The 14012-nt window shown below is 37.1% G+C and overlaps 1 protein-coding gene across 3 annotated transcripts in view; it reads left to right on the top strand.

The window, feature by feature from the left end:
* Positions 1–3615: 3615 nt before the first annotated feature.
* LOC141485416 (G-protein coupled receptor Mth2-like) overlaps positions 3616–14012 on the top strand; it is a 32218-nt gene continuing 21821 nt past the window's right edge. Inside the window, exons 1-2 of one of the 3 annotated variants that reach the window (XR_012467190.1) lie at positions 3616–4336; positions 12336–12518. Coding sequence is in view for 2 of the 3 variants with exons in the window: in XM_074182072.1 (XP_074038173.1) it covers positions 3745–4336; positions 12336–12518 (775 nt within the window). In the remaining variant the exon portion in view is untranslated. Of the gene's footprint in view, positions 4337–9673; positions 9911–12335; positions 12519–14012 lie in introns of those variants that run through there. The other 2 variants (XM_074182072.1, XM_074182074.1) reach the window with 2 other exon arrangements.

Raw genomic sequence — 14012 nt, 5'->3', positions numbered from 1 at the left:
CGTATTGATCAAAGTCCTCGATTGTTATGGGTAACTGATGCCTATCAATAGCCTTTGCCCAAATTCTCTTTGCTCATCTTCTTGGTTAGAATCATCTGCGTTTGAAGTTATGCTACATTCTACATTGCTTCGCACGAAACCAGCGTGTTCTAAACAGTTGAAAATTGGCCCTTGCCTGAGTTGGTTCCAGGCATCTTGAATCATAAGAAGAACAGTGATTTTCTTGTTCTTTTTCGTAAGTTCACGATCCCATGCGCGTACCCATTTGATAAAAATGTCAGCCGTCATCCAGGCTCTCATTGCTCTCATAATCCACTGGCAAATGCTCTACATTTTTGAAACATCGAGGACGTTGCGATTTTCCAATTACGAGATTTTTTTTTAAACTGTGCCACTCATGTTGGCTGTCACCATCACAGTTATTACCTCCTTTGACAATTTTTCTCCTGTACATTTTTCATCTTTGAATTTCAACGGCTTGTCCGGGGTTAATTTATAAAACAGCCCGATCTCAACTGCATTAAAAATTTCATCACCTCTAAATTGCGCATGTAGAGTTTGCCTAACTTTTTCTAACCAATCGATTACATCACTCTCTCTATCACTCTGTTGAACTGACTCGTCAGCAATCTTACCACTGACTCCTTTAAGGAGTAGGTAAAAAATCAAGTTCTGATGCATTAGCTTTCTTTAATATTCTTGACATTGGACTACTTATTAAATCCATGATTGGTAGGATGTGAGTTCTCAACGAAAACAGCTCTATCATCCCTTGACTTTGCTTGACTCTCAGGCCAACCAAAGAGAGACGTTCTGGGCAGTTGATTTGGCGTGACAGCAATTTAAATAGAAATTAGGTCATCCTGAATCCGCCTGTTTTACAATGTGGTTAGATGTAGTGTAGAAAGAATATCAGTAAAGTTATAGTGCTAGTCCATTTGAACGCCCATTTTGTAGGCAGCCTTACTCAAAATTTCATTTCGAACCTTTTACAGTATATTCAGAAAGAGGGACACCACACAAGTACATGTGAACTAATTAAGTGATTTCAAGGCTATTTTATTAATGTGGGATGAGAATGACGACTTTATATCAAATATAATACCAAGATCATTACCTTAATCAATTTGGTTCAAGGGCAAAGAGTTTATGCAGAACGATGGAAACACATAACTAGACAGTTTTGTCAAAATTTAGTTGCAAACAGTTATATACTAATTGATTGAATGGTTCACATCATCTTGAGGTTTCGGACAATCAACATATGAATATTACTGGAGTTTTTTTCCCAGCACCAAACCGTTATTTTAACACCTCGACACGTGTTTCGATCACCAAGTGATCATCTTCAAGAGGAAGATCAAAACTGATCACTTGGTGATCGAAACACGTGTCGAGTTGATAAATAACGGTTTGTAGTTGGGAAAAAACTCCAGTAATACTACACCAAAGGTTCCAAACAGTGCATCACAAATCAACATATGTTTACAATTTGAAGTACCTACATTTCTGTAGGTACTTCGGTATCTGAGTTTTACGTGGTTATTTAATGTTTCATGAGCACAAATTAGGCATATAAAGCATTGAATATGTAGAATATAGTTAGTAAAGATATGCCTTAAGAAGCCATTGTATGACAAAACACGTGTTGCGTTTTTAAAATATGTTTAAAATATGTTTTTTCCGTTAACCAGCTATCGCACCCCTACGAACGACAACCCTCAGAAGTCGAAACTTGTGCAAGCTAAGGAATAACAAGGTTTTACCTTTTAACGTGTGATTCTTAACATGGATTGGATGATAACAATTGAAAATCGAGCGTTCAGCCTGGGGCTTGAACCATCGACTCCCACATCGGCCGGTTGACTGAGTGAACAAAGCACCCACGTCGAATCGTCCGGCTACCGACAGACTGTTTAGTGAAAACTGTTTAGTGAAAATCTCATAATAAAGTGTATTTTGAATAAGTTATTATATTTTTGTTTTTCCTTTTCTCGAATTGTAACTTTGTAGTTATGAACACCTATGTTAGTTTTTAACATTAGGTACTTAGTTAACCCTGTAAATGGTTTTTAACTGTTAAAGGTAAAGGGGTAATAAAGGTTTTTGGTTTTTTTTCACCGTAGTGTGCGGTAGTCAGGTTCTATCACCCGAAGCCCCGATACATTCGGGAGGGCGTGCCAGCATTATCAACCAACGACCACTCCCCACACCGTGGGGTAAGTGCTCATTGGGTTCGAGAATCATGTGCTCTGAGCAAGCGCATCGAGCCAAGAATGACAGCCTTCTGCACCTGTGCGGCTAAGATTTCTGCCCTAGTGCGGCAAGCCGGTATGATTTTAGGATTCGAGAGTAGAGAGGACATCATTCCACCAAGGACTCCAATAATCAGAACAACCATCTTGACAGAGTGGTCTGGATAGAGTCTGCGGAGTTCGAAGAGAAAATCTCGATATTTTATCCGTTTTTCCTTCTCTTTTCTGACGATATTCGTCTCCCCAGGAGCTGAAAACTCCACGACAAATATCGTTTTGCTGTGGTGGTCGAGAAGGGCTACATCAGGCTTATTAGTTTGCATGAGCCTGAGGGTGGGGAACGAATAGTTCCAATAAATTCGTCACTTCTCGTTCCCCACAACGGATTCAATATCCCTCGGAGCGTAGGGCAACACCGGTGTCTCGTCCTGGCAAGCTATGATGAACCCCTCAGTTTCCGACTTCAGCCAACTCGACCTGAGAAAAGCGAACGTCAGGCGCTTTGATAAGCCGAGGTCTCCAATGTTATTGAAGTAAGGTGATCTCTGCGGTTTTTATCTGAGCTTTTTGCTGAACGGGTTCCAACTTGGTGACAGAGTTGTGGTCACCTCGTTTAGAGTCGAAAACTATACCGGGTTCATCAGATGCCCGGGCTTTTATTATTATTATTATTATTTAGGCAAAAAGGTGATGGAACAACACGCTCCTTTATAAGCTTATAGTTGGAGACATAATTGTGATAACTTCATTTAGTGCTGAAAACCAAGCAAAGTTCATCGGCAGCTCGGGCCTACCTCAAAAAGAAATTCTTCGACCCCTGCAGAAGAGGAAATCTGAACTCCTGAACTTCATCCAATATCATTGTATTATACAGGGTGTCAATTTGTAAACTTCCCACCCTTGATATCTTTTTTCTAGCAAACAATACGAGGAATTAAAAAAAACAGGTCAATTTTATCAGGTCAATCAAAATGATGTGCCAGATGACCCCTCTTCCCATTTAAAATTCTAAGGGTAACATCTACCCCTCCTAGGGGGTTGAACCACAAGGGCTACTAATAGTTCTTGAAAGTGACCCCCTTGACAATAAAATTGACCTGTTTTTTCGATTCCTCATATTGTTTATTGGAAGGAAGATATTGAGGGTGGGAAGTTTTTAAATTAACACCCTGTATAGATACTCTGAAATGAAAATTTCGCGGCCTCACAGTTGTCAAGAAATCTGTAATCGTAGAATGGATTACTTATCTATTATCCACTCCTATGAAGGTGAATCATTTTTTGTGTCTCCACGTTGAGTTGGTACAGCTCGTTTCGAGTTTTCGAAAAATATTCTCTATTGTCTAATGCACTTTCTTGAATGTACTCGTATTTAAGATTCTACGATAAATTCATGTAGATTTCGTGCATACGATTATCATTTATCAATTGTGGCTTTTTTATCGGCAGAATGAGTATCAAAGTGACTCTCTATGGAAATTGTAAATAAATGAGTTATTCTCAAAGAATTAACGGAAGCGTTGCCATGAAGTTGATCTTTTTTTGTGTTTTGTTCCGCATAATTTTCGGAGAAAATTTTCCTTGTCCGTTGTCTCTGAGTGTCGATATCTCTGATGGTGCAGTGGGCGACATATTTGTGAAACACAACGTGACATTTGAAAAACATAATTACTTCCTGTTAGAAGGTGTTACTCGTGGATGTATCTGCAATATACGCAGTTGTATCAGGAAGTGTTGCTCAGAAAATGACTCTCAGACCAACGAATTATGTGCTAAAGAACAAGGAAAACCCCTTAATTTATCATTCTATGAGCGAAATGAAGTTAGCACTGAAATAAATTTAGAGGATTTTCACGTGGTCTACGGGAGTGAGTGTCCCTCGATAGACTTCTACAGTTTTCTAATTTCCGCAAAGAAAAGTCCATTTATGATAAAAAAAGATGGGACTCTGTTTTTCTCGAATGAAACGAAGACGAATCATCCTTTGCAAAACTATTGCTTAGTAACGATCGACAATGACGTACAAGTTCTTTTGTGTGAAGAACAAGAAACAGACAACACTCAGGAAATATTGGCATACGGTAAGTTAGGTAAACTGTTCTACAGGGTCCTGCAACAGTGGCGCGGTGTTCCATATCTCTATATAGGAAGCAGATAGGAATCTAATTTTCTATAATATTACCTTATTGCTCGAGCTCGACAAAATAAAAATATTGGCGGTCACACAGGGTGTTCGATTTTTTCTGGGCGGATCCCAACTGTGTCTTTTTAAATGGCAACCTATATTTTTTATCGCTTTTTCGGTTTCTTCATAGAAAATAAAATAAACTTTATGTATATCTGCACTTCGAAAATATTGATGGTTTTCGAGATATCTAGCATGACAGGTTTTTTTTTCCAATATTCGTCACTCAGAATATTTGAAATTATAAAGTGGTGCCAAGTCCAGTTGAAATTTTTTTTTGGTCGAATATTCTACATTGGTAACTCTCTCAAACGATATATCTGAAATCGACCTGTGATATACAGGGTATGAAAAACCGCTTGCCAAATATTGTAAATGAAAATTTGCAAAATCTTCCTTAGATTAAATGGAACACCCTGTATATTATTGACCCATAAGAAGCGTCAACGAAACCTCTACAAATTTCATTAAGTATTCCCTATGGCTAAGTTCAATAGTTTTTCTTAAATGAGCATTTCTTTCGAAAAATGGTCATTTTTTCAAAGCGAAATCCATTTGACGACTGATAAAAATATACGAAAGATATCTTGTTTCAATTTTGTACATTAGAAGGTGTCCAAACAAATATTTTTTAACGAAATAAATGTATGTACCTATCACTTTTTGCTAAATGGAAAATTATTTTTTAATTGGATGCAGAATTTTACTCATAATTCGTGCAATATCAAACCAAACTAGTTAAAAGAAAGAAACATTATAAATAACTATTTTTTTCATGTTATTATATTCATTCAGAGCTTGAGTTCTAGATATTCAAATTTGTCAACTGGCAAATTACAAAACTACAAAAGGGAGAGTTTAATTAAGGTTGATAACGAAACTTTTATAAAATATGTTCAACATGTCTTCCATTTTCTTGAATGCAGAGCTGAAGTCTATGTTTGAAAGACTGTTCTACCCTGCGCAAGACAGCTGGTGTAATGCTGCGAAAAGCATTCGTTATTCTAAGTCGCATATTTTCGGAAGAAGTTGGTGGCTCAACGTAAACCATATTTTTTATGTATCCCCATAAGAAAAAATCTAGTTTCGTCAAATCTGGTGATCTAGCGGGCCACCGTACAGGCCCATTCCGTCCTATCCATTTATTGGGAAATACTTCATTTAGATGATCTCTCACTTCTGCCGAATAGTGAGCAGGTGCACCATCATGTTGTAACCACATTCTATTGCGGAGGTCAAGAGGAATATCATCTAACAAACCTGGTAAATCATTTCGTAAGAAATTGAGATACATTGCACCATTCATATGTCCCTCAAAAAAGTATGGACCAATTACATATTCTCCAATGATGCCTCCCCAGACATTTATCGACCACCTATGTTGATAATCCACCTGTCTCAATAAGTGAGGATTTTCTGTCGCATAATAATGGTAATTATGTCGATTTACAAACCCATTTTTATGGAATGTCGATTCATCCGACCATAAAATATTATTGAAAAAATATTCATTTCGACGAATTTTGTTCATGGCCCAATTGCAAAATCTCACTCTTTTCTCGAAATCAGCATACAGTAGTTCTTGATGTAACTGAACGTGGTATGGATGCAAGCGATGTTTCTTCAATACTCGTTGCACTGATCTCTCACTTATATCCACTATTTCCCCAATTTGTCGTTGACTCCTACTAGGATCTTCTTCAACAGCAAGAAGAACTTGCAATTCATTATCTTCATTAGTAGCTGGCTTGATGCGCTCATGTTTGGAATAATTAATAGATCCAGTTTCAACGAATCGTCCCAAGACCTTTCGGAAAGATCTTTCATCTGGATGCCTTCTATCTGGATACCGTTGAGAATAAATTCTACTTGCCAATAAACAATTCCTGTCTGATTCACCTAATATGAAAATCATATCAATCAAATCACTTTTTGATAACAACATTCTGATGAAATTATACCGACAGTTCAACTTCACAATTGACTAAAAATTTCAATATTCATTTGCAGCCAAATATTTTGTTCTGTCATTTGCCAGACTACTTGATTTCCAATAAATATTTCATTCGCTGAAAGGTTGTTTTAGACCGAAAGAATATAGCACAAATTCCGAGATTTTTGAAATTATTGTAACTATTCAAGAACGTCCATTTTGTGGTGTAATTCGCAACTTGTTTATCTAGCAACAGGTAATTTTAGGAATGGGCGATATTTTAAGGAAAGGGTATTTTTTGTATATTCTTATCAGTCGTCAAATGGATTTCGCTTTGAAAAAATGACCATTTTTCGAAAGAAATGCTCATTTAAGAAAAACTATTGAACTTAGCCATAGGGAATACTTAATGAAATTTGTAGAGGTTTCGTTGGCGCTTCTTATGGATCAATAATATACAGGGTGTTCCATTTAATCTAAGGAAGATTTTGCTAATTTTCATTTACAATATTTGGCAAGCGGTTTTTCATACCCTGTATATCACAGCTCGATTTCAGATATATCGTTTGAGAGAGTTACCAATGTAGAATATTCGACCAAAAAAAATTTTCAACTGGACTTGGCACCACTTTATAATTTCAAATATTCTGAGTGACGAATATTGGAAAAAAAAAACCTGTCATGCTAGATATCTCGAAAACCGTCAATATTTTCGAAGTGCAGATATACATAAAGTTTATTTTATTTTCTATGAAGAAACCGAAAAAGCGATAAAAAATATAGGTTGCCATTTAAAAAGACACAGTTGGGATCCGCCCAGAAAAAATCGAACACCCTGTGTGACCGCCAATATTTTTATTTTGTCGAGCTCGAGCAATAAGGTAATATTATAGAAAATTAGATTCCTATCTGCTTCCTATATAGAGATATGGAACACCGCGCCACTGTTGCAGGACCCTGTATAGTACAGTTGGATCTGCTTTCAGTAATTTAGGATACATCATTTATCAGACGCCTCTTATGCCGAAATGATAAGCATGACACCATACGCACCACATTCTTCAATAATGATAATAATAAACAGGAATGGTTCAACATCTGAGGCCTTTGTTGAGTTGTGCCAGCACTAAACCGAACAAAAGGGACAAAACCGTACCAGCAGCTCAGGCGTACCTGGTGGGGAAACTCAACAGTCGCTACGACGGCGGTCGTGGGTCTACAAGGCTAACCTCTAAACTTGGGTTACTGATCGTCAAGAAAGAGGCCCTCATAACCGACTCCAGTCCATAACCGAGTCAATGGCAAGGTGATGGGGACCAAACCGACAATTTGCCAACTTATGACGACCGCAACCACCCAGGACACTTTGAGTAAACGCATAAGTCTTATGCATTGCTACGACAGTAGTGAGCCCGCCCGAAGAGGGTACGTGGGTACATGGCACTGTAAAACACATCTGGAACATGTCGCCGTTTTCACACAAAATCTCGGGGATTATGTATTTTATCTTCGGCGGCAGGTTTGTGTAGCTCCTCCTAAGCCTGCTAACGAAGTGCCCCTGTAGCTATAACAACTGGGTCGTTTCGATGCGGAGGTTCATGTTGTCCTTACAGAAGAGGCTGATATCTGGTGAATTGATATCATCGTTTATAGTACCGTTCAACGGCTTTCCGAATCGGAAGGATGAAATCACGACTTTGCGGCTAGGATGGTACACAAGGTGGAAGCTAGGACCATGTTGGCAAGACAACACGCATTTTGTATCCAATGTGTAATGTATTACAGGGCGGCCAACAGGCCTTTCATTCTTGCAGTGGGGCGAATAGCCGCCAAATTACGATGTATCCATCACACTTTTAGGCAAGGCGTGCTGCTGACTACTGAACAGCACTGCCTTGATAGGATACAAATGCTAGTGGTTGCTGAAAAGTCACTCGTGAGACGAGCGAAAAGAATCACGGAAAACCTCAGGTTCCGCGAGAAATCTTTTCGCTTATTACAAGAGCCACCGTGTGTTGTATGGATATGCGCCGACCACTGATCAGGCGGAATCCTGTTGAAAGACCATTTATGAATATACGCAGCTGCTCAACTTCGATACTCCAGCTCTAGCGCAGTTCGAAGATTTTAGGAAAGAGCTTCAATAATAGCCTGAGCAACCTGATAACTCCGGAAGACGTTCGAAGATTCCTTGTGTCCAATAACTTTGCCGCTCCAGGCCCAGAAGGGCTGGTGGAAAAAATTAACAAAGCTCCCATCGCCACCTGGCCATGGATGTAAAAAAAGAGTCAGTGGGAAAACTCAGTTGCTTTCTCTACCCGAGATAGTGTGAAATTTGAAATCTAGAAATAGTTATCACTTTATCTAACGGCCTACAATAGAAAATAAAAAATTGATGTTATAGGGACTTGAGACAAATGTTTCACTGATTAAAAAAAGTACAGGATTTTTAAAAATGTATACGTCTTATGGTTGGTAAGTACCCAGTTAATCACAGATAACTGCGGGAATGTTAAATGTTGAAAATATTCATGATACATAGGTAATACATATTACTGGAGTTTTTTCCAACACCAAACCGTTATTTTAACACCTCGACACGTGTTGCGATCACCAAGTGATCATCTTCAAGAGGAAGATCAAACTGTTTGATCTTCCTCTTGAAGACAATCACTCGGTGATCGAAACACGTATCGAAGTGTTAAAATAACGGTTTGGTTTTGGAAAAAACTCCAGTAATATTAATTACCACACCAATGGTTCGAAACAGTGAATCACAAGTACATGGGTTACTACAAAAATATGAAATAGGTATGGCCTTTGTTTATTATAGGCACGTATTCTTTATTTTCAGTTATAGAAGGAGGCTAAGGCCATTGATATTTAGGAAATGATTTCACTACAATTTTCGAGAGCACACTGCTTGGCAACTACACACAAGATTTTTGAGGAGATTGTCATAGAACCAAAGAGTTTCAAAAAGTCAAGCCGGCGTGTAGGTACTACTTTGGCCCGTAATTTTTCAACCTTCTCAGAATTCTTCGAATTCAACGACTTTTTAAATTCTACTCCCAGTTGAAACACACCACCCTGCTTGCTTTAAGTTTTTTAAATAAAACGACCGACCTAGTACAGGATGTCTAAGAATAGATACGTTTTATGGTTAGTGAGAACCCAGTTAATCACAGGAAACTGCGGAGATGATAAAACATAAATGATAAATGGGTGAAACGACAAAAATGTAAATATCGCCTTTGTTCGTTGTAAACAGGTAGGTATCCTTCGTTTTCAGTTACGGTAGAAGCCCAAGAGACGCATGAAGGGCTGCTTGACGCCTCGTTATACGCGGGTCAACTCAAATCAATGGCTTAGGTATTTGATGACGCGCAGCGTGTCTCGCTACTTAAGTCACCCTTGAAGTAACGGAACGGAACTTTCGAGATACTGGGCTTCCTCGCTTCGGGCTTCCTCTCTTCTTGAAACGGTCGTGATTAACCTCCTTTCCTATTAATGGACCAAGACATTGTCTCCCTGCAGGTAATATCGGATCAAGTGCTAGAGCTTTCCATCTCTCTAAACCTTGATTCTGAACAAACTTACAAACTTAGGAGAATAGGTGGGACGAAATAAGTCGCAGACTGAATGCAAATCAGGTTCATTCGCAAATCGACTGATGATAAAGTTCTCACTAGATTAACAATCATTTATCATAGTCTGTCTTCATTTGCTTGGTAGGTAACATGTTCTGTCTTCTTTCGGTCAGTTTGTTTGACTTCATTCGTAGACTGACCACCCATCAGGTTCATTCGCAGAGTGACCGCCGTTCAGGTTCTCACTAGATAGGGAATTATGTATCATGTTCTGTCAATGGGGTGGATTATTCTTATTGAGGAAATTCAAGTCCTGTCTAAAGAGTTTCATGATCTGTCTTCATGTCTGTCTTCATGTCAAAAAACGAAATTTGACCATTCAGTTTTTTGTCGAATATATCAAAAATAACCACTGATATTTTTGATCCGAAAAGATATTCGAGTTATCCAAAATAAAAAACTTTTGTTTAATTCAACCGACCTTGTAGGTCGTACCGTTTCAAAGAAAACAATAGTGGGATTAGTGAAATTTTCTATCATCATAAAAGAAAATTTTACCAACTCATCAAATGGAATTGTGATAAAGAAAATTTTACCAACTCATCGAATGGACGTGTGATGAAATAATTATCAATTTATATATTAAAAAACAGACTCAGAAGAGAAGAAGAATTCAATTATGTTTGGACATTCAGTACATTTTCAGAATTTTCAAATCTAATAATTTCTGAGCATTTCAAAAGATTGAGTTTCAAACCTTTTCCTTCCAAATATAATAAGTCATACTTGATTGAACTGATGCCCCTCTGCCAAAAATGGTTTTCTAATGTGGAATTGGTCTTCACATTCAAGAAACTGCTCCCATGTTCTCTTATTCTTTGGGAAACTTTCCTTTCCGTTTGACCAATATAAAGTTTTGGGCAAGAAATACAAGTCAACTCATATACTCCTGATCTATCCAACACTAAAGTTTTGTCTTTATTGTTATCAAGTATTTTGTTTGAATTATTATTGGTCCGTTAGCTACATCCAAATCTGTTCTTTCCAAGAAACGAGCGAAGTTAATGGTGGGTTCACCAAAGTATGGCAATGTTTTATGACTTGAAATGAAGGGGTTATATTTTTACGAGTGATTATTTTTTGGGAAAAATAGTGTTTGGCTTTCTTCTACTCCATTTGTTACAAAAAAATGTGGGAATCTTCATTTAAAGTAGAACTCATGTGAATGATTTCTGATTTTATTCCATAACGAATGTTTGGAATACAAACTGAGTAGGGAAGAGTATCTTCTCTACTCAGTGTTCATATGAAAGTATTTGTTTCGAAAGAATTTTTTTCTTTCGTGTAATTCAATGTTTATATGAAAGTAGCTGCTTCAGGAGGGCCTTCTTCCAGTTTGTGTCTGAAAGTTGCTTCTTTGCATGATCTACACATCCATGTATAGAGTAACTTATTTTAAAATTGATTACTTTCTTCCTTTCTTTGGAAGATTCCCACATTTTTTTATGACTTGTTTTGGCAGTTTTTTGAAAATAGTGGAGACGATAATATTTACCTATTAACCGTTGTTGACAGCGAATTTTTTAAGAAAATTCAGTTATTTCTGAAAATTACTTTCTGACAATGGACCATTCAATAGTCTGTGAAGCATACCAATGAACGCTGCTTCTTTATGTTGATAAAGTGTAAAAATTATGTAGGACAAAGTCCGTTTGAGGAAATTTTCAAATCAGGTTTATTATTAATTTCATCAATAGTCACAAGGGATTTTTTGAATGATTTACCTCCATTTCAGTGTTGAATTTAATTGATTGGTGAATGGCACTAACAAATTCGAAAAACTTGCCCAACTGTCTACCTGTACCAATAAAATAGACTAAGATATCATCTACGTGTCTGTACCTGTATAAAAAACAGTTAATCAACTGATTATCATATTTTCATTTTCAAAGTTGTCCATAAAAATTACCGCTGGCAAAGGACTCAACGGACTTACTATTACCAACCCGCTGCATAAATAAAACTTTTCATCAAATTGAAAATAATACAGTCTAGAATTTTCTGTTTGACCACAGAATCAACTTGGTTTCTATCTAAGAAATACTCAACAAGCTCAATTGTTTCATATGACGAAATACTGGAAAATTCGTTTTGGACATCAAATAATACCTATACATTAAGCTTTATCAGGAAGAGTTATGTTTCTGATGTTATTCACGTGACGTGTATCATTTATACTAAATCGCGGTTTGAAATGAGTGTGACTTCCAATTAACTGCATGAACATTTCTATAATTTTCACGGATGAAGCATTTACAAATGACACCACAGCACCAATCATGAAAACTAACAGTGGCTTTTCTTAATTTCAGCAATGATAATATCGTTGCCATTCTTATTGGCCACTTTCCTGGTATACGCCTTACTACCTGATAATCACAATCTTCACAGGAAAGCATTAATGTCATACGTCGTGTCTCTTTTTATGGCATATCTTGCACTTGCCATTGTAAACCTCACGGCTGACATTCCTACTGTTTCATGCCATATACTGGGTAAGTAACTATGATATAAGATATTGTTGTAGATATGTAAATAAATATATATAAAAAAATATAAAAATATAAAATAAATACTATTATTTATAAAATATGTTGCAAACAATATCACTCAGTATAATACATTCATGTCTCCTACAGAATGGCATTTTGCTAATTTTCTCAAAATATCTAAAGTCATTCGGCTATACAAGGGCGGCAATCATTACAAAGTCTCAAACTTTCGTCCAACTTGTCTTATCTCCTCATTGAATATTACTGGAGTTTTATCCCAACACTTTGACACGTGTTTCGATCACCAAGTGATCATCTTCAAGAGCAAGTTTAAACTCTCCTCATTAGCCAAACTGATAAAAACATTGTAAAAAATCGTCTGACTGATTTCTTGATGTCACATATATTAAATTGCAAACAATTTGGATTCCAACCAAAAAACTGTATTAATGATGTCATTTATATTCCTTCTGAACGAAGTTTATAACGATATTAACAATCGTAAATTAGTTGCAGCAGTGTTTTGTGATTTATCCAAAGCATTCGATTGAATTAGTAGTCAAACTATTAAAATGTCTACTTTATTATCAACTGCAGCTAATATAAACAGTGGAGTTCCTCAGGGGTCTATTCTTGGTCCCATTATCTTTTTTTCGTATATAAATGATCTGACATCGTTGAATACGAAGAGAAAGTTCACGTTATTCGCAGATGATACCACAATACTATGGCATAGTAAAAATACCTCAGTTCTCCACAAGGTTATATCTTCAGATATCAGGATTATCATGGACTGGTGTGACCATTATCTCTTATCAAAACTAATTTGATATATTTTCGGGTTCTATTGACAACTTTCCAATTACTATCAATGAAAGTGTTATCGATAATGAATTACCTGCACCAAATTCCTGGGTATTATCATAGATAACGCCTTGAGATTTGAAGACCACATCAGAACACTCACTGAAAAACTTTCTTTCGGTTGTTATGTGGTAAGAATAACTTCTAGAGAATTGGGAACTTCTGCAGCCAAATCTGTTTACTATTCACTAGTAGACTCACACTTGAAATATGGAATTCCATTCTGGGGAGTATGTTCTAGAACTCAAATTTGGTGTTTGTACTTCAAAAAAGAGCGATACGTTATCTCTTCAAAATGAGAGAACAAGACTCCTGTAGGCCTATATTTATTACAAATAATATTCTGACAGTTTATGCCATTTTTATATAAGGCTTGGCATGGGTAAGTTGTTAGAAACGCAAGTTTCTAAATGCACAAGTATAGAGATGAATTTCCTCTGGTCTCCTCTAACTAGGTTAGGTTAGGTTAGGTCCAAAGTGAGTGGGTCTACTCGACCTTCCACCACAACCCGCAAGGGTTTTTGTAGCTCACATCAATTTACACTTGACCAAATAGACCCAGCTTCTTAACGAAGCTGGGCAGGCACAAAGTATGCGCTCTGCTGTTTCATCATTTTCCATACAGAGGTGACA

Source organism: Leptinotarsa decemlineata, unplaced genomic scaffold (assembly GCF_025532065.1).
Source record: "Leptinotarsa decemlineata unplaced genomic scaffold, Ldec_3_MD MMD2_tig00026328_RagTag_RagTag, whole genome shotgun sequence".
NCBI classification, from domain to species: domain Eukaryota; kingdom Metazoa; phylum Arthropoda; class Insecta; order Coleoptera; family Chrysomelidae; genus Leptinotarsa; species Leptinotarsa decemlineata.
Note: the sequence above shows the minus strand (reverse complement) of the source record. Positions and strands in the feature narration are given on the sequence as shown.